Raw genomic sequence first — 21,287 nt, 5'->3', positions numbered from 1 at the left:
TGGAGATTCCTTCTAGCAAGTTACTAATGTGTTCTAACAAATAAAACTGAGACATAAAGCACTCAATGTATTTACAAAGCCCTAGGAGAAAAGCAGGGATTTCTGCTTTTTAGGGACTCAGTGCTGCAGACAGAGTAAGAAACAGTAACTCCAGTAACACAGTATTGCAGAAGAGACAGATGGCAGGGGAACAAAATGAAAAAGCCCAGGGCACACACCAAGGTAGGTGAACATTCTGGTTCGAGGGGATGAACTGGTGATGGCACCAGAAAATCCGGAGATGATGGGGACAATGTCTGCAGGGGGGGAGTGCCTGGGGACATAAATTCGGATTCTGGCAAACAGGTCTGTCAGGTAATAGTTTATCCAAACTTTTCCAGAATAAACACATTTTATTTCCAGGGGAATTCTGCTTTTTGGAAGTTGCCAGAGTATACAGCAGCTTCCCCCTGTGCCTCATCCCCATCAGTCCTTAACACATGAATGTTATTAACCTGACCATCCATATCTTACACAGAATTGGTGTAGAGGGACACCTGACTGGCTAAAGGACACTTAATTCTTCTTGAAGAAGGAATTAAATTCTACCTTCATAAGGATCCAGAAAAGCCAAGGTAGAAGTTGACTGTCAGGAAGGGACAGACAACAGTGAAGCAAAGCTACTCATTGCTGGTTTCTAAGTACAGCCCTTGCACTGAGCACAGAGCTCCAAGTTACAGGAAAGAGGAGAAATGTTCACTGGAAACAGAGGTGTGCTGGGCACAAAACTGTCAGAAACCTCTGGCAGTAACTGGAGGAGTTGGGAGCTGGTGGGGGGGGGGGGGGGGGGTGTCCCACTGAGTTTAACCCTCAAGAGTCAATATGCTGCATGCATCCATCACAATTGTTTCTGTGTAAGGTAAATTAAACATGGAAACAAACTAATTCTGGAATATAAATGTTGTACAGCTCAACAGGAAAGAGCAGAATTCTGTGTCATAGCAGATTAACATCTTGTTTAGAGTTCAGCCAACCACCAAAGCAATCATTATCTGCTCTGTTTATTTTAGAAGTAGGTAATAATCATACCTGGTCATACTAAGCAGTATCAGCATTTCCAAAACAGGATTAGGCAGCTGACAAGTCTATCAAAAGCTACGTCAAAACTCCTTCCTGTCTGAGTCAAGGAAATCCTCAGGTGAATAAAGACTTTAATGTGACCAACTACCATGTATATGAACTACCAAAGGAGGAAGCAAGAGTTTCCAAATCTACATCTTTCATGAATACATGACAACAGAGTTGTCAAAAAACCCCACAACAAACTCTTAGCTATAAACATTGCTACCCCAGCATTTTATCACTACTCCAGCCTTGCCAGAGGTAAGGGAGAAAGAATCTATGAGACCTGTCTGCACAGGGTATACACTGGTCACGCTGAATTTTCATTAACTTTCTCCAATAAGCCTTGTAATTTTATCATTTTAATTACAGGAATTGTTTACCCTTCATTTACTTGCAGCTGGCTTAAACTATACATGTCAGGTTCCCTGAAGAATTGGGTTCTTCCAGAATGGGAGTGATTAAAACAGGACACAGAGTACACACATTCCAGAGAAACCAAAGGTTAGCTAATCATTGTTCAGCCAATGTGGGACTTCAACATCTATGACGAACTGATTTTTAACAATCAGCATTATCTAGGTGAGTTTCCGGGCTTCAAAATAAATGCTCAAGGCCCCAAAGGGGTTTCTATCAACAAGAAAGTAGGCAGCAGTTAACAGAGGTAAAGTGGTGAATTTTTAATCTGGGCTGCCATTATTCAGGCATTTCAAAAGCCAGAGACTGTTCTTAGATCATTACTCAGAAATGCTTTACAGATACTCCAAAGTCTGGTAAGGGCAATCACACTCATTCTGTAAACCTCTGTACCAAGCCCTTGCCTGTTCCAGATTCCCTTGTTTTCAACCCAACCAGCTCTCCACTATGAAGGAAGTAATGGCTCTTTTTCCCTCTGCATCAGCTCTGCCAACACTTCCCTTCAGACCTGCCACGCAGCTTTCAAGAGACTTAAACGCGATCAGAAGGGACCAAGACACGATGCAGGGGGTTTCAGGCTGCAGGAAGACTGCTGGAAAAGCAAGAAGGATGGACCAGCTCTGTGTAACAAGAGCCAGGCTCCTGCCACAGCACATACACAGGAGGGATTCAGGCCAATAAGCCTCCAAATGCTGATGTGCAACAGGAAAATAGTGATGATATAAAAGTAAGGACCTCAAATGTGAATGGTGCTCACAGCATGGAACAAACATGCTTTAGCTTCATACCAGTGATACAGGCTAAGACTGGTTTCTCCTATTCCCTATAGGCCTCATCTGGTTTCATCTTGAATAAAACAATTCTGCCTTTTGCACAGATCTTCCCTAAGTGTTTAATTAACCACACTGCGTGAAAGCTGTCTCATGCCCTATCGTACACACAGTTCTGAGCTCAGAATGAGGGGAAAATTGTTGGTACAACTCATTTTTCATCAGTATCCTAAGAGAACAGAAAAACCAACCAAAGAAGCAAATCAATCCTTCCAAATGCCACCCTTACAGAACACAGTAGAGGAGTGGTCTTTTTGGGTGAGTTTCCCCCATCCCATTCTATTCCTCAAGATATATAAAACACATTCTGCTTCCAAACAAATGTAGAGAAGAGAAAAAAATAAAATAAATAGAATTTGCTCTAGACACAAATTTCATAGCATATCTAACTATGGATTTGCGCTCCATACTGCTACAGAATTCAGGAAAACATCCTAGTTTGAACATACACTCCAGAAATGGCAGACCATTTACACCCACTCTCATCCTTGTCTTCTCTTGCTTGTTCTATTAATACTCCAGCTTGTGGGAACAGATGGTTATTTTCTAGGGTTCAGCACTACATATAATGCACTTTTATCTTTTTTAAAGTTATTCACACACTGAAGACATTACAAAACCACATTTCTGTGCTTAATTGCTGACAGCTATAATAGAAATATAGTTTTTACTTTAAAAATTAATAATACTTCAAAATCTTTACAGAGCACCACCAAAGAGACAAAGTCAATTAAAAACTTATGCTTAAACACAAGTCTACAAGAAAAATTTGGTGGAACAAGTAATTTTCATGTGGTTATTTTTGGGCATAGCTCAGTAAGATAGCTGGTTATTTTGTTTCCCCTGCTGGTTAAAGAAATGCCAACTGCCAGTATTGCAACTGCTACTTTATACTCCTTATGGATATGTTAAGAGTCCCCTACACACACAGTCTATTCCATTGCATCAGAACAATGAATGCAGTATAAGCTCGTATTTGTTTCCATTAACAATGTCATTGTGGCAGTTTTCCCATCTTCAAAATACTTGAAGAAAATATTAACCAAATAATTGTGAATTTTTAGCTCAGTCCTTATTTATCTTACGGGGATTTGAGCCACGCATGCAAAGTTGAGTGTGATTTATTATTCTTGAGTTCCTTTGAAACGAGATTTAGTGGAGAAACTTCTACTCACTTGGAAAAAAACTAAAATTTCAGTGAAATAATTAGTGAATGAAAGGGTAGTACAGAAAGGCAGCACACTAATCCAGAGATGATTGTGTTGAAGCACATACTGTCAGTAGTTAGGGCATATCCATTAGCATTCATCAAGACTAGTCTGATCACTAATTTCACAGTACTGTAAAACCTGTACCAAGAATGTACTGTAACTATATTCAAACATTAACTACCAATTTTTTTTCTTTGACAAAAGGGAGCATTTCATCAAATATACTGAAAATAGTGAACATAATCAATGCTTTTTGTTACTGCAGACTAATAATAGCATGCAATTTCCTTTTGAACTGTATGTGCTAGTTCTTTTGAAAATGAAGGAATAATGGTAACTGTTAAAACACAGCCAAAAATACACCCAGCAAGCTTGTACATTTTCCAAGGAACTGTAGCTGTCCTCTGCCAATCTCCTGCAACTCAGTGGTGGCAACTGTCCTAAATAGAATGACTGTACTTCATTTATATCTACTGCACTATTTTGACAGCTCACAAAATAATGAACTCCTTGAACTTGGTGTCTATGTTTTACAGTTAGCCATTGCTAATTTTTGAGGGAGATGGAAAATAACCTATTATTCTAAATCAGTTACTTCCAACTACAGCTTTTTTCCCCCCACCTACAGTAAGATGTCAAATACCACCTCTGAAATGTCTATTTCTGTGGGTGCAAAGCTGCATTCTGCATTGTATGTCATTCTTCTAGAGCTATTCTAGAAAATTATAAACCTAACTGATATACATATCTACTACCCATTCCAAGTAAAATCTCATCTTTTCAGCTTTTGTAAAAATATCTCAAGGAATACCCCACAGAGGTAACATCAATAAGAAGGAAAACAAAACTGCTTCAGTTTAACTCCCAGGTCATGTTACCATAAATAGCTGAAATTTACCCTTCCTAGAATCCAACAGCACATTATATATGCTCGAAGCATTCTAAACCTGCAATTACAGCAGTGCTCAAGGACACAGGCACCAGACATGAAAAAATCCCTACAAGAGCTACAGAAGAGGTGGTAATTCTCATACGAGCAAGTCTGGAGACGAGCACTTAGAGCCACCTCTCAATATAAGGAAGAAGGATTCCTTTCAAACATATTTGAAAGAATTTAAAATACAATAGAATTCTTAAAAAAGCTTAAAAGAATACATTAAAAAAAAAATCCAAAGCACAGTCCATTTTTACAAAATCCCTAATTTTTTAAAAAATAATTTCCAAACCCAGAAGCACATAAACAGTGGAATAAGGAATTTTTAAGTTGAACACAGGTGCTCTAATTTTTCATGCCACTAATGAATGCTTTCTAAAATGGAGCCACTGATCCCAGAGGCACCATTATATACACTATACTCTATATATATATACACACACACACACACACCAGTGCACACTATACTGGATGCCTGATCTTGAACAAAATCCCCACCCAGCAGACAGGTATCACCAAACTTCAATGAAAGCCACAACTCCACAACATATCCATACCTGATGGTGCTGGGAATCATCCAGTGTTTTGAAAACCATGGCTACCATCCCGTGCGCTCTCAGATGCATTCGGAAGCTGGGCATGGCGCACTTGGTCGCCAAGCTGATTACACTGCAGAAAATTAACTCTCTGTTAGAACAACTGAAATGACCACATGTAACAAGAACAGCAGAGACACAAGTCTTCAACACATGACTGACCACATGCCTCAGACCCTGGCAAACTGTTGGAATGTTTCTTTTAAAATTTGTGTAAGGCAGGTTTGCAGCTGGCAAACAGTGACTGGTGAGCAGTGTTTTATTCAAGTTGCTTACCAGCACCAAACTATGACTGCTTTATTTTAAGCTTGGCTAAAACCAGGATTTTAAAGGGCTGCCTGAATTTGCTTCTTAAAAAAAAAAAAAAAAAAAAAAGCTGAAAATTTCCAATAGTTATATTGAAAGGAAAGTGCCATGGTTGAAGCATAAAGCTCTGATTTAGAGACATGGGAGAGCTCATTATGGACCAAGGCATTATCAGAAATTGTAAATGTGAGCTTCCATTGCTATCTAATGGTTATCTAATTAACTGACTAGTCACAATTATGCGTAACATTACTTATACAGAAAATTTTTCTTTTATATTTACTGCTGCATTTATGATCAATGAAAACCCAATAGATTTCAGAAAAAATCTGATAAATTTATCAGTCTAATGAGTGACTAGCATAAGAGTTTATTTTAAAAACGGCAGCCTTCCCCATGCTTTCTCTGTAAGCTGTCTGCCATTTCTAGCACAGTGCAACATAACAACTGCTAAAAATGTATTGCTTTTAAATGTGCACTAATGTGGGAGGGATTCTGCAATCAAGTCTTCCACGATTACTGAGGAATCTGCCTGTAAGAGATTCACCCAGTGAGGTGTTTAAAAGAACAAGTGGTCTTTCTGTCTCCAGTCACAACAGCTCCAGCTAGAGCTTACCTATCTGTTTGAGTCTTTTACGTCTACTCCTATCCTTAGACATTGATTTCCTTTGGAAAAACACTTTTCTTTTAATTTGTTAACTGAAAGAGAAGATTTTTGTTGTGTTTATACAAGTTACATTCCATTATATAAATTTGGAAAGAATTAGTTTAAAATCTTAGTAAGTTTGCCACATGGGCAAATAAGGAACACTTGCATGAAAAAATACTCCTGAACTGTCATCATAGGAGTAATTCATTCTTATCATAGTGTATATACAAACTGGACTATAGAGTTCCTGTATTTAAACTCCAGCAACAATATTCATTGCTAGTTTTGGAGGAACAAATAAATTTTAAAGTAGCTATCTTAGAGGCATAGAAAGCTTTTTCTCAGCCAGTCAAATCACAAATAAAGCACTGCCATCACCTCTCTCCAAGGATTCAAGTTTTTCCTTCTCTACTACTTTATTTTACTGAACAGAGAGGAAAATTTAGGTATATGAAAAGTATTATTGCATGGTTATTATATTTAATATTATTATAAATACTTTCATGTACAGGCAACTCACACCAGTATCAAGTCACAAACTTTTTCAAAGCAAGGCTAACATTTTTGCTGCTTACTTCACAATAATGTGTAACTTGAATATTAAGACTGCAGTGAGTAATCCAAGACAAGTTAAAGAAGCTTCCAATTAATATTTAGGTCTCAGTCCTTCTAGTGGGTGCCAGTTATGTTATTTCTCAACAGAAGATGAAGAACAGGCAGTTGGAGTTAAACACTATCTCACTGTTACTTTAGTTCTAGACTTTGATCAAACTCTGCAGTCTTAGGGATTTTATTTTAGAATTGAATTTGCATTAAAAACAGAACAGATACCACACATAAGATGCACTACACAAAGAAAAGTTATCAGAAGGTACTTTTTTAATTTACAGCAAGGATAACAAGTGTGTTCTTACTGCAGTAGGATGTCTCTTATTGCATAGTTTTCTATTTCATCTTCATAGCCATACTGCTTTTGATTATTCACAAGATACAATCTTTATTATTATTTTCAAATTTTATTCTTCATGGCAGAAGTGCCAGGTAAATGTCAATGACATTTTAAAGCACGGTCACTTCTCTGATGCGTATTTAATTCAATATCTCTTTTAAATATAGGTACAGTGTTTTATATTAAAATATCTTACCTAAGGCAACGTGTGTTTAGGGGCTGATTGCTCTTCAATCCACTTAACAAGTACTCAATATCATCTGTGAACTCTTGATTTTCACCAAATTCCACTACATCATTGAAGTGCTTTACATGCTGAACAACAGTGTATAACTGGAAAAGACAAATATTTTGACCTAAGTAAGTCACTCTTGGGATTGATTATAATCTTAACAAGTACAGTTTAAAAATGTTTTCAGTTTTAAGTGCAAGGAAACATTAAGATGTTAATAAAGGCCATTCAACTATTTAGATAAAAATATTATTTTTAATAGGAAAGCCAAATTTCATTTTGACACTGTTCCTTCAGTAGTTAGGATTACTAGTAATTCTTTATCTTAAAAATTTGTTAAGAATACTTACTTCTTTGTCTTCTTTCCTACATTTCAATGCAGTTACTATCTCTTGATAGGGCTGAGTAGGTATTGTCACAGTTTTTATCACTTTGGGAGGTGGTGCAGGAGCCTTAAAAACTCCATCATCTTTATGAATTGCCTCCTTTGAAGATAGCCTTACCTATTAATAAGAAAGTGCTAAAATGGGCAGATGTTTTGAGCATGAAAACATACACTAAATACATCAGGAAACAGTACAGGTGTGCAATTGTCAACCTCACATTTTGGGACTGTTTAGTCCTTTCCTTGCACTACCAAGATGTACCTAAGCTGTGTGACAGTGTGTTCAATACAAAAAAACCCCATCTCTAAGTATCAGGAAAGCTCCAGCAGAATTCTGAAACTAAAACCAGCAGAAGACTAAAATGTCCTTTATATTGGTTCCTTTAAGCTTTAGGGTAAGTAAACCAAACAAATTCAGTGTTTATAGGCAGTTATTTGTTGCTCTTTGAAGTCTCCTACCCCTCTGCACTGGAGCTTCCAGGAATGACCAAGCTGGTTGCTCCATGGAGCCCTCAAGAAGTACCTGGGTCTGGATCCGAGCACAGCCCTGAGCCATCCCTGCCTCAGCCCAGCTTGGCCTGCAGGACTCTGTGCCAGCTGTTCTGGCCCTGCCTGCCAGGGACACTGCACTCCTGTCCAACCCCTCCAGCCTCACACTCCAAACGCTACCTGGCCTGAAGGCAAGAGACTACCAATATACGTTTTGTAGCAGCACAACAAATGCCACACAGAGCAGGCCTCAAACAGGTAGAGCACACTCTCAGTATTCTCTTATCCCCATTTGTGCTGTTAAGTATTTGAGGAACATCATACCATAGCACAGAATACAGCAAAACCTGTTCTACAGGGAGTAGAGAGCTTGATGTTAGGTCTAGAATAACTACTGACAGGTTTCCAGACAACTCAGGCAAGCATTACAGGTTTCTCCTCAGCCTACTTTGCTGTATTAGTTTGAGGCCACTAAAAGCTGAAGTGCAGCTTATCTTTAGATTACTTCTTTGGCACAAAATCTGACATGAAGACAAACTACAGCAAACAAGGCACATAGAAAAAGACCTCCAAATGCCAAATTCTAAATGTACAAGTGCCAATGCCAGTGGGCATTTACTCACCCTGAATCTCTTAATAACATCACGTACTTAGCTTCCTTACACAGAAAAATGAGAGTCTTTTAAAAGTGTGACTGAAAAAATAGAATTAATATGCAGGCATAGAAGATGCATGAGCTGTTACTGCTGGGGATAGCTGGAGAGAAAGCCCTCTTCTGCACTGTACATTGATAGTTAAAATTAAAATTAAAGCCAAAAGAAGCTGCTATATTACTGAAGTATTCTTTACATTCTGTCTCTAGCACTGTGTGGCATTTCGGTATTCACTCACTTAAGCACCAGTGGCAAAATGGTAATTAACCACCCTGAAAAACCAGTTTAAAACACATACTGGAGGATTGATCTTATCAGTCTGTGAACACAGGAGAGCCACTGAAGGATCTCATCCAAGTCTTGGTTAATGGCTGCCCCTTCAAACCAAACTCCAAGGGAGCTTTGGAGAGGCCCCAAGAGAGTACTTGGCATAAGCAGTTTGCATGCTGTGAGTTCCTCACCATAACCTGAGACAGATTTCTCCCAACCTTCAGGTGACACATTTCTACAGAAATTAAAGAGGCAGGATTATATGTGCAGGAACTACCAGTGAACACTTGGATCAAGGCTCATTTACCTTGTAACTTTTAAGTCTCACACACATGTAAATCATGGTTAAAAACTGCATCTGAAGTAACTTCAGATGTACATCACAACATGAGCAGCAGATACAAATTCCCCTCAGTGGTTTGTTCAGCCAAACCTCTACCACATTCCTGAATTAATATTCTGATGGTTCCAGACACAAAGTGGAAGTATGACAGAAGACAAAAGTGACTGTCTGAATGAATGATCCAGACATTTCCCTAGCTTGAAAAAGCCATATTCAAAGTCTGTCTGACAAGACTCACACAAAATCTGCCCTTACGTCAGCTGAGTACTTCACAAAAATCAGTATCAATAGGTTCAGTAAGCAAGAAAAACTTCAGTTCAGAGGTACATAATTTAAACTGAGAAAGGGGTTAAGGAAAAACACAGGGCTGAAATTTCTGCTCTCTCCTCAAACTCTAGTGGAAATGGTTATTTTAAAATCAGTTATCTGCATTTTCCAGGCAGTGCAGTTAACATCCAAAGAAGGCTGTTCAGACTACTGTGAGGAGGCAATCAAAAACAACCACAAATCAAAGAGGAAGAAGTACCAGAACACCACAAAGAGAGGTAGAATTAAAAAAAACCAACCAACCAACAACCACCAAAAAAAAGAAATAAACAAAAAATAAACAACCACAAACTGGTGACAACAACAAAGCTGACGAGTTATCACTGCAAAACTATCTACTTTCTGATTTTCTGTTCTCAGGCAAATACTATCAGCAAGGCACCAAACGAGATTACATTTATTGACAATGTACAATGCTCTCTTAGCATAATCAGTAACAACTTCTACAAATAACAGCCAAAGACTGTGGATTCTCAGAGTCTCAAGATTTAGAAAACAATTACCTTGAGTCTCAAAACAACCACTGACTTTTGAACAAACTTCAAGAACTGTTTTCAGCCCTGATCTACTTTTTGTAGACATGCTTATATCCAGTATGTTGGCATTAGCATTTCTGACTGTACACAGAAAATGGTTTCTTTCATAGTATCTAAAGACTCAAGTCAGCAATCACCATTACTCCATTAGAAAGGAAAAAGAAATGAAATAGCTCTTTTCAACTTTTTCCTTTTTCATTAGCAATTTGCCGACCTCTGTGGTCATTAGTAAGTTAATCCTGGGACTTCTCTCAGAAAACGAAATGGAGTCCATTGTTAGAAAGCTTAACTTCAGCAGATTAGGGAACATAACTTGAAGTATCTTTTTGTAACTCTATATTGAAGTGATATGAAAGATCCTATTCTATAGTATTTCCACTGACAATTTCTTTTCTATCAAATTCCAGTGGCTCACATCACAAAGTGGACTTCATTCTGAATTACTGTGACATTACCAGATAGCAAGAACTTGGTTAAAAAAAAAAAAAAAATCTGTAAGTCTTGAAAGGAGATTTAGTAAACTTGAAAAAAAACAACAGTCTACTTACTGGGACACTGGGAGTTTTCAAAGCTGGTGGTGCTGGCAGAGCCTCTGATTCTGGCTGGTTCCAGTGTCTAGCATTATATACTGCTTTTGTGGGAGACTAGAAGATAAAAATAAAAATTATTTCTTAAGTCAATTACCAGTAGTCACTATACACTTCAAAAATTACTATAGTGATGCTGTAGCCAAACAAGGGAAATAAGCCTCATTTTCCCTGCTGTATTCCCAGCAACACAGGTTCTCAATATCACATGTATCAGAAAAATCAGACTTCAAAGCATCTGATGGTTTTAAAGACATACAGACCCACTCAAATGGCAAAAGACATGATATGTATGTATTTATAGAATTTTTGAGTTGTTCCATCTCTTAAATTTATTCAAAGGCAAAAGGTCTGCAACCTTCCTATACACAAAAACTGACAGCTCTGAGGGAAAAAACATGTTAGCAAACACCATGTCAGTAGAAATATGACTGGTTTAGAATCAAAATGCAGAACTGATATAGACTTTGATGCTAGGAAGAATACAAACACTCAAACGAAATGCCTTAATCCATATTAATAAATTAAGAGGACTTTTTTTCCTCTTGCTCAAAAATGTGTCAAGGCAAATCAAAATGCATCAAAATTTACTGTCCTTGAATTTTTGGAAAACATAATGTACTCCTCAGAGGAAGCAAAGACAGAATTCTATTTCTAGCATTTGAGTTTACCAATCTACTTGCATAATATTATTCTAGACTAAAACAGCATTACAATTTTCACTATTTCCCACCACACCACGTATCAAGTGAACTCTGTAAGTACCTGCTTCCTCACGGCACTTACATAGCATTTTAATTGTGAAAAAATAATTTCAAATAAACATTTTCTGTCAAAATACGACACATCAATTATTTAACCCAAATACAAGCTCAAGTACAGCCCACATAGGGGCTACATGTGGAAAGCCTTAGTACCAGCTGGGACTGAGCACCACTCCATGAAGTGCAGCAAGGTTCTGGCATGTCAAAAGCTAGAAAGCCAATTCTGTAAGTCATTCTGTAAGTATTATTGCAGAGTAAAACTCTACTGTGTTGCATCTTTCCATTCTTCACAACAGAAAGCCCTACCGAACAAAATTTCAAGGAATATTAGCAGAATGAAAGCCTCAGCTATGAGTTTTCAGTCATTCATTCCAGTCTCCACACAAGAGAAAAGCCTCTTTCCCTCCTAAAGCGTGCTTTGATGCGGTCATGAGAAACTTGGATTGTTAAATTATGTTCCTAAAGCAGTGCTCATATACCATTCATTAACGTGTATAAAGTAATTATTATCTTAAGTTCCATCAGTTTTTGCAAGGAAGCTCTTTTAGACAATATCTGTTCAGCTCAAAACGTTAAACTGAGAAACCAGGTTCATGTTCAGGATACTACAGTTACAAGAGGACATCTGGGCCCACAAATAGGAAGAAAGTGGCATATGGATCCCCATCTGAAAAAGGTTAAAAAATGGTTCAGATGTTAACTCTTTTCTCCTATACCTTTCAGAGCAGCAAATATTTACCTGGAATCTGACTCAGGGTCTGCAATGAACAAAGGAAGGACAATTTACAAAGAAAGATGATTGTTTTTTGTTGTTTTTTTTAAATCAAGAAAGATACAAGTTTCACAGATATCTGCAATGGAAAAGAACCACAGAGTGTTTTTGTTTCTTGAATTGCTCCACACTTCATCTCAGTGCGTATTTAAGATTGGGAAGAGAGGGTATAAGTTTCTGAGTGCCCTATCCTGGTATATGCGATAATTCAAGGAAGTAATACACTCTGTCAACTAACCTGCACAGCACAGGGTATCCCAGAATCACAGACCAGTTTGGGTTGAAAGCCTCTGCCTGTGCCCCACCTTGTGTTCCTTTTCCTTCAGGCCATGCGCTCCATGAGCAGCCAAACACAGTCCCTGGCAGGCACAGCAGGAGCAGAGTCTCGCTGGGTTTGAGCTTGTCTTGGAGAGGCAGCAGCTGGACCAGGCCCTTGCTGCCCACCCACACAAGTGCCTGCAGTCTCCTTGGCTCTTCCCAGCACCTCTGCTGCTCGCACATGGCAAGGAGGCCCAGCCCACAGGAAGCACATTCAGTGCTCCGGAGGGAGTTTCACCCAAGTACACAAACAGCTGTGTCAGTGCTACCAAAGGGCCACACAGCATTCGTGTGTTTCCCTCAGCAGAGAGCAACAGCTGATGCGTAGGAAAGAGTTCAACAGGGCAAACAGATAAAAGCAAATTCCTTCTAAATACCCAGGGCTCACAGGCTTCCAAAGATGGCATGCTTTTTATTTAACAGTCAAAAATGGGCTTTTCTTCCCCAATTTCCCTTAATCCCTTAAATTACTAAATTAATTACTAAATCAAAAGCTAGGGCATCCTGAAGTGTTTTGTGACATGGCATTTCACAACTTAAGCATTATGAGTGCAATAGAGAAAAAAGGCTACTTTTTACATAAGGAAACAAGTAATGCCACCAATAAATGCCTGTTCTGAGAAACAAGGACATCTGCATTTAACAGCTCTCTTGTACAGAGCCTGAAGTGTAGCTGGAAATAGTAATACTTAAAACCTCAAATACCTATGGAAGGTTAGTTTTAGCCACAATTCCTTGTAGTATCTTCCACTTCTAGATCAGAAAAGATCTAAGCACGTGATTGGCCCATCATTCCACACCTTCCCAGTAGCATTTCCTTAGACACCTTACCATTTGCCATCCAGTCAGTCTCCCACTGCCTGTACACAGCTGATCCACCAAAACACCTGCAAAAATCCAATACCACTTCCCGAAGAAATACGTTCTAATCAGTTCTAACACATTATGCAGAGACTTTGGGGCCTCTCTCACAATTCATATGGACTTTGACACAGCAAATACATCCCTCCTTTCCAACCACTTCTTAAAGCAACCCTCCCATTTTCCCTTGCAACACAGAATTAGGATGAATTTCCAGAACAAGTGCAAAGAAATTGCGCCAATACTGATCAACCAGCAAGCACTGTGTGGACTTGCTTTGGATTACTGTGTGACAGAACTGAAGCCAGGAAAAGTACCAAAGATCAAATGAATGCTGGTGAAGAAAGACTTTTCAGAAGGGCTCGATCACAAAAGAGAAGAGGTTGGTTTGTTTGGTTTTGGGGTGGTTTTTTTTACAGCAACTCAATTGCTTGTTGTAACAATCTTTCTGGAACAAGCAACACTGATATTTAAGCAGCAGTAATTTATGAAACCTTCTCTTAAAGACAAGAAAATCTTGCTATTATTCAAATAATGCAGACTTTTCTTTAATAATTCCTTCTCTCAAGATTAACTTAGAAGAGATGCAAGTGGAAGTACATTGCTCCTTTGAATTGTGTTCTTAAGGCAAAGAATATTAATCAGCTGTAAGAGGTTCTGCTGAATAGCAGAGGAGTTTCCTTTTTTTGTACATCTAGAACTGACACCTGCTTACACAGAGATACATGTCTGAAAGACTGCAAATATTCCAGGGAGGATATAAGGCATACGGTACTGTGGGATTCTGCATGTGGTTCTGGGGGGATGAGTGGAGATACAAAACCAGAACTAATGCCAGGGATTTTACAAAATGCACAGAGCTGTCACTTTTATAATATCATCTCCAAATGGCATCAACTATGGGTCATGCTTAACCTCCCATCCCTGAAAACATCAAAGCTGAAATTTTCTAGAGCTGGCACTCTGCACATACTGATGCAGCACTGCCTGCCATTCATAGATGTAAGAATAGCAGAAAATAAGAGCCAGGGACATGAGTCACACAGAAAATACCAGCAAAATGAGAAAGAGCATCGATCTGCAGGCAAGAATGCTTTCCAAGGTAGAAGACAATGGCAAAAGAAAACCCAAGAACATTTTTAACAGATATCCTGATAAATGAATTGTTTGTATCTGAAGTGCATTCAGTAACACTGTATGCCAGATGCTTGTCAAAATTACAAGTTCCAAAAAAACCCAATAAACAAAATATATGATTTACCACTCTGTATTCATCATCATTAAGAGTACACCCTGTCCCGCATGTCTCACTTTGAACAGGAAAAACATAACAGGCATGTTATGCAGCACAGAAATATTCATAATGGACTACTCCTTTTGAAAAGGGAAAGGGATGAACATCACTCAGAGCAATGAAAAAGAAATCACACTTCAAAGTAGGAAGACGGAGTATCAATTCAGCACAGGCTGAGCCATGCGTATAGAACAGAAAAAAGTTAATCTGGACTCCAGATAAGACAGCAGTTTCCAACAGTAGTTTAGAACCAGCACCAAGTCATTTCTCCAGTGTTCAAAGTCTAAACGGAATCACCATTATTTGGATCACAGTAGCAGATTAGTGCCAATAAATCACCTCTGGCTGCCATGGATCACTTAATTGTGAGGTGCTATTCCATTTAAACACAGAACACATTATGCACACACATAGCCAGACAACTACAAGCTGTTAGTCAGACAAGGTTGAAGAGTATCAGACAACACAACGAGCAGGAGAAAAAAAAGTCGCTGAAGCTTTTCTTGCATCAAACTTCTGAAGAACTGCAAAATGCTTTTTTTCCTTGAAGCTCAAAAGGAGGCCCACAGAGCACAACAAGATGATGGGTCCAACACTGATGCGAAACGTGAAAACAGAACTTAAGAAACAGGACAATTTGATAAACAAGATTCATTAACAGAAATAGCCAATGATGCTCTGTATGCTGCTTATGCCGAGTGTACTCAAAACTGGTCAGCTCAGAAGCAGAAGCCATATGGTTACGGTCAGTAATTTGGCCTGAAACCTGTATTAAGTCTAATTAAAAGGGACAGAATACAATAGTTTAGACATATCACCACATTACTGGAAACATAACGCTTTCCTTAAGGGAAAAGAAAAACCTGCACTTGCCTGCAAGGAATGCCCTCGCACAAACACTTCCCAGCACAAATCGCTCACACAAATTTCCTGCTCCCTTGGTTGCGAAAGGCAGAGAGAAGCAGGCAAACACAGACACATGTACCCCCTCCCCTCCCCCCATTAATCTTAATCTACCCGAAGTTATCAATCTACTAACACGAAAGCCTTAAAAATTGTAACTGCAATGAAATTCCAGAGGTCATACGGCTGGGGTGTGCACACACCCACAGCAGCATTTCCATTTGGATCAATATAAAACACTGTCCAAATAAATCTCCCAGATGTCCTCAGTTACAACACTGGGGTTTGCATCACTGAGGACACTGACCTGATCACTTCTCAATGTGACCAAACTTCAGATGTACCTCCAGAGAGCACCTACGTCATGCCAGCTGTTACTGGGCATTGCCCTCATTAGGTCAACACAAAGCTAATTTAAAGCAAAATTTTGAAATGCATGTAACAAGGACACTGGGCCCTCAACACCACCGATCTCCCCCTCAAGACGTGCGCATGTCGCATCGTGCAATTATCGAATGTCACAGACAGAGCTGAGCGAACCAACCATGCTCATACAGTATACAGGAGCTGTGAAGACAATTTTGCATATTCATCTGCATATAAATTAAGCTCCCACTGGCAAATGAAACTGGTATATTTTAATCTCTTTGAGCGTTTTTCCCATTTTAGAACTTCCTACGGACTGAGACCTTGTGCAATGTAGCATTTATCCTACACAGCTATCCCTGTATTGCCAAATTAGTAAAACATTAAGTTAATTACTGGAACTACAAAACTGATGTGTGTGAGCTTTTTTGCAGGGAATGTGAGGATGCAAGGGAAAATCTAGTTTCAAAAATACCTTAATGCATCTTTGCTTCTTGCCTTAGAGCTAATACCAGTAGGAACTGGAAGTATAAAATGCCAAGTTTCCACCGTGACATTAAACATTTTCCATTCAACTTGATTTTTCTACTTCCCCCAAAGCCCAAGTACGCACAGGGGGAGAAGGATTTCCATGCTTATTTTTCATTTGTTCCTCTTGCCTCTATGAGGACTTAGCCTGTTCACTTTGCATCCCTACCCTTCTCAGACAAAGCTGCTACCATCCCTGTTAACACCACCTAGCAAATAGGCATGTCCAAGAATATTGCTACCACAGTTCTACCCAACAGCTGCGTATGCAGGACACATGAGGAAGCAGTTTCGCCAGGTGGAAGGATCTCAGCTTGGCATCTACCAGAACACCCTCTTCACCACAGTTTAATATGAAGGAGTGAGAAGAAAATAATTTTGATCAGCATCAAATGATTATCTTGAAGTGAGGAGACCAACTCCTGGTATTTGCTTTGACTCCAAGATGGCAAAACCCCAACTCAATTCAGTAAAATTACAGCAGGTACCTCATTCTTCCATTTAGGTGACTAATCTAAAAACCTGCCAGTCCTGACTAGTATCCTGCTTACTAGTTTACACAGTAAGGATTGGTTTTAGTCTATTTACATGAATAATAGTAAAAAAAAAGCCCCTAAATGGTAAGCACTTGGAAGCCAGTATTAAATAAATATGCTTATAGAAGAATTCAGTTTTGCAAATGTTAAGTGAAATAATAGTATCAATATGAGACTTTGGTTTTAAACAAATCAGATGTTTAACAGATTTATTCTCACCTTCTATAGTATTTTATCTTTTTTAAAAATTTATTTTTATTCCAGCAACATAAAAATTGCTTACACTACACAAGCTGTTTATAACTGGCTGGCAGTTAGAACAGCTCACCTCTTGTTTATCATTCCAACAAAACGTCTTTGGACAAAAAAAATCCCCACAAAAACCACTTCAGTTTGGGACTGGGCAGCCAATCTGCCAGAAGCAGCAACCAGCAAATGAAAGGAATGCACTGCAGAAGCAGCAACAGGCAGTCACAGGTTGTCAGCTCTGCCCAGCACTGTTTGCCAGCCTGCTGACAGACCGACTGGGCTTAGCGCTGAACTGAGATGTCTCAGAATATTTCAATTGCCCAAATTCAGCTTGACTCCTCAATGGAGTCAAAACAGCTTACGCCAACTAATAATCTTTCCTCTCAAAAACAAGCAATTTTGACTTCCTAGATTAGGATGCAAAGACCAGCTCGATGTGCATAGTTATCAGCAGTATAATATCACTGAAAAAAATGCTTTATTACAACTGTTCATCCTTAGAGTAAGGACACTCTTTAGCTAATGGTTACGTGAGATGAAGACAAGCAGCTCTTTCTAAAATGAGCCCTGGCCTGTCTACTCTGATCCTACCATTATATGTATAGAAAGGGCTATATACTTGACTGATAAAGCAAAATTTCTGAATTATGATTTCACTGCTGTTTTTTCAGGACTATTTATTTTAAAAAAGCTACAGAAAAGTAATTAAGCAAAATCACATAGGTTTGTGCACTTAAGATAGACTAAAGTTCACATACTCTAAAACTTCAAAATGAAAGAACAATCTTTAAAAACCCTATTTGGGGAAATGCTGATTCATTTGCAGGCCAGCAAAAAAAATAACGTTACTTGCAGGATGCCTTTGATAAACATCTACTGTAAAGTATAACACAAGCTAAGTGGAAAAATACAGACCACAGTGCAGCCTAGTTTCTGTCCCCTCCCACGCACACGTCATTGTCACATTAGCCCTAAGATCACTCAGCCAGCCCAGGGCCGTGCACGGGTTCGTACTTCTCCAATTTCATAACACTTTCAAAGACCAGGTATAAGCATTTCATCTTGAACTTCTGGTTTATTTAGACCCAGCATTTGTTTCAAACTGGTATTTATAGCTCCTTCTAGTCAGCATGAAACACCAGTGGAGAAAGCTCCCATCAACCTGTAAAAGATCTCTTATACCCTTAAAACACGTATTACAATGAATCCTATTGGAAACAAAGGTTCACACATAAGTTTTATTTTCAGGTATTGAGAGCTTCTGACAGTGCCTAACCTTATAACAGGAGTATTTTATTTTCCATGAGGAAATTGACCTCCTCATGGAAAAAAAACTGCCTATAGGAAAAGAAAGATGCATTTACATAATGAACTAAGGACTAGCTGCAGATCAGACTAAAGTCACATAGAAAAAAAGAAAATTTCTTCCTGGTTCAGCACTTGGTAACTGGAAATAAGTGCTCTTTACACAGTATTGATTTAACATGTCCTTCCAACTTACCTGTCCACACTCGGAAATCTTGCATGCATTTCTGTACTTTGTGGGGTACAGAAGTTATTCTTAAAACTTAACTAAAACATGAAAAACAATAAATAGTTACACAGTTATGACTGGCTCAAGTTTTTCTCTTGGATACAAAGTTCAGCAGAAGTCTGTTGGTTAAGCCATGTCTGAATTCACCAATGCTTTCATTCATGTATTCGACACTACTGTCATGACTAACTACTAATGTCACTTGATCAAAGTGCTGCAAGTAATCCTGCTAACACCACTGTGTTTAGTGAGCATTTCTCAGTTGCAATGTTGACTTAACCAGGTTAAGATGACTTAATCTTTCTTCTTGGGTTCCCTCAACTGAGTAGATACAATAGTTTAGAGTCTCCCAGTGAACTGGACTAAGATTTATGTTAAATGTTTCTTTTTTTAGTGAGTTATTTTTATAGTAATACACAGCATTGGGAAACCGAAGGCACGAGGAAACAGGACTGAGCTGGTTGAGCAAAGGGAGAATAAAAGCAGTATAACCATGTCCTCCTGCCAGTATTTTTTGCCTGCTTCAGGTAAAACCAGTCCTTATACTAGATGAGGCTTTGTTGGGCTTGGGACTGGGTATTTTTGGTTGCTGGTTTTTGATGTGCAGTGCAAGAGGACCTCAGCTTTTCCTAGCAACTGCAGTCTACACTTGTGGAGGAACTTTCAAGCAATGCCATTGTTAAAAGTACTGTTACCAAAATGTTCCCAGGCATAGCAAGCAGTGAAAGCCAAAAGCAGCTGCTAGTGAGCACTAGGCCATGCCATACAGCAAGGCAAGGGAGCCCCATGGCAAGCAGACACCTGCCAATTAAAAGCTAAACTGCACTAGCAGCTGTCAATTTGATCTAGCACATCCCAATCAAATCTGTCACTATCTCACACCCACTGAGCCTCAAAGGACTGTTGTGATTTAAACCCAGCTGGCAACTAAGCCCCACCCAGCTCCTTGCTTACTGAACCCCAGTGGGACCGGGGAGAGAATCCAAAGGGTCGAAGTGAGAAAACACAAGGGTTGAGATAAAGACAGTTTAACAGGGAGGGCAAAAACCATGAATGCAAGCAAAACAGAACAAGGAATTCATTCACCACTTCTTATGGACATGCAGCTGTTCAGCCATTCCCAGGAAAGCAGGGCTCCATTGTGTGTAACAGCTACTTGGGAAGACAAAGGCCATCACTCCGAAGGTGTGTGCCCCGTTCCTTCTTCTCCAGCTTTTTATATTGCTGAGCACAATGTCATATGGTATGGAATATTCCTTAGGTCATTGGGATCAGCTGTCCCTTCCCAAGCCTCCTTGCGCACCCCCCAGTCTCCTGGCAGGCAGGGTGGGATGAGGAGCAGAAAAGGCCTTGGCTCTGTGTAAGTGCTGCTCAGCAATAACAAAAACATCCTTGTACTACCAATACTGTTCTCAGCACAAACCCAAAACAGCCCTGTAAGAGCTCCTTGGAAGAAAATTAACTCTATTGCAGCCAAAACCAGCACACACAGGAAACTCTGTGGTCCAGTATTTGAATGGGCCAAAGGAAAGACCAAGATAATCAGTTTAGTGGCAAAGAGGTTTTACCATACCTTTTCCTGTATGTACAAGCCAATATGTGCACAAGGAGAGGAAAAGAAAAAGCCCACTGATGTATTCCCATTCACTGGGCACATGTGGGAATGTGTACACAGTCGCAAACCAGGCAGGTTTTCTAGGGCTAAGATTTCAACAAGTGAATTTAAAGACATTTCTCTGGGCATAGCAATACAAGAGAGTAAGAAAAAAATTTGAGCTAGCTTAAAGTAATTTATAAACAGTAAATTTTCATTGCAAAAGTTAGTATTTAATTGAAATATGCCCATTTTAACTGGAGTCATAAGTCATTAAGCAATGAATTAGCCTTCAGGTTAGTTTTTAGTTTGATCAGTAGTCCATGAATCACCAACGTAGACTGACCATGAAGTGAGCACTTTCTTCCTCATCTTACCAATCACAAAAAGCACATTTCACACTCTCAAGAAAATTTCAGTGTTTTATAGGTGCTAAAATTGCATTCTATAGTAGCATGGAAGCTTCATGAAATACACTCAGTGCAAAAGATATCAACATCTAAGAAATTAATTCCAAAAGGACTTGTTTCTAAAATTCACCTACTCTAAAGGAGAGGAAAAAAAAAATACTGATAAAGCAGCCATCTAACTGAAATTTCATGCTACTTTGAGAAAACATAAGACTGAGTCTGCTTCCAGTCATGCCAACTTGAGAGAGTCAGTGCTTTTTTTCCTGCTGTACCTCCTCTGTCTCCTTCATGCAGCTCCCTAAGTCTTCCCATGTGCCTCAGCAGTCCTGAAGAGCAGTAACAG

At 39.1% G+C, this 21,287-nt stretch overlaps 1 protein-coding gene across 6 annotated transcripts in view; it reads right to left on the bottom strand.

The window, feature by feature from the left end:
- The window catches only part of WAPL (WAPL cohesin release factor), a 137,932-nt gene that overhangs the window by 16,269 nt on the left and 100,376 nt on the right, over positions 1-21,287 (bottom strand). For 5 of the 6 annotated variants that reach the window (XM_039553725.1, XM_019286556.1, XM_039553724.1 and 2 more), the window contains 4 exons: positions 10,777-10,872; positions 7,576-7,728; positions 7,190-7,326; positions 5,051-5,162 (listed from right to left, as the gene is read on the bottom strand). In XM_039553725.1, the coding sequence (XP_039409659.1) occupies positions 5,051-5,162; positions 7,190-7,326; positions 7,576-7,728; positions 10,777-10,872 (498 nt within the window). The remainder of the gene's footprint in view (positions 1-5,050; positions 5,163-7,189; positions 7,327-7,575; positions 7,729-10,776; positions 10,873-21,287) is intronic. The other variant, XM_039553727.1, reaches the window with a different exon arrangement.

Source organism: Corvus cornix, chromosome 6, assembly GCF_000738735.6.
Source record: "Corvus cornix cornix isolate S_Up_H32 chromosome 6, ASM73873v5, whole genome shotgun sequence".
NCBI lineage: Eukaryota > Metazoa > Chordata > Aves > Passeriformes > Corvidae > Corvus > Corvus cornix.
Note: the sequence above shows the minus strand (reverse complement) of the source record. Positions and strands in the feature narration are given on the sequence as shown.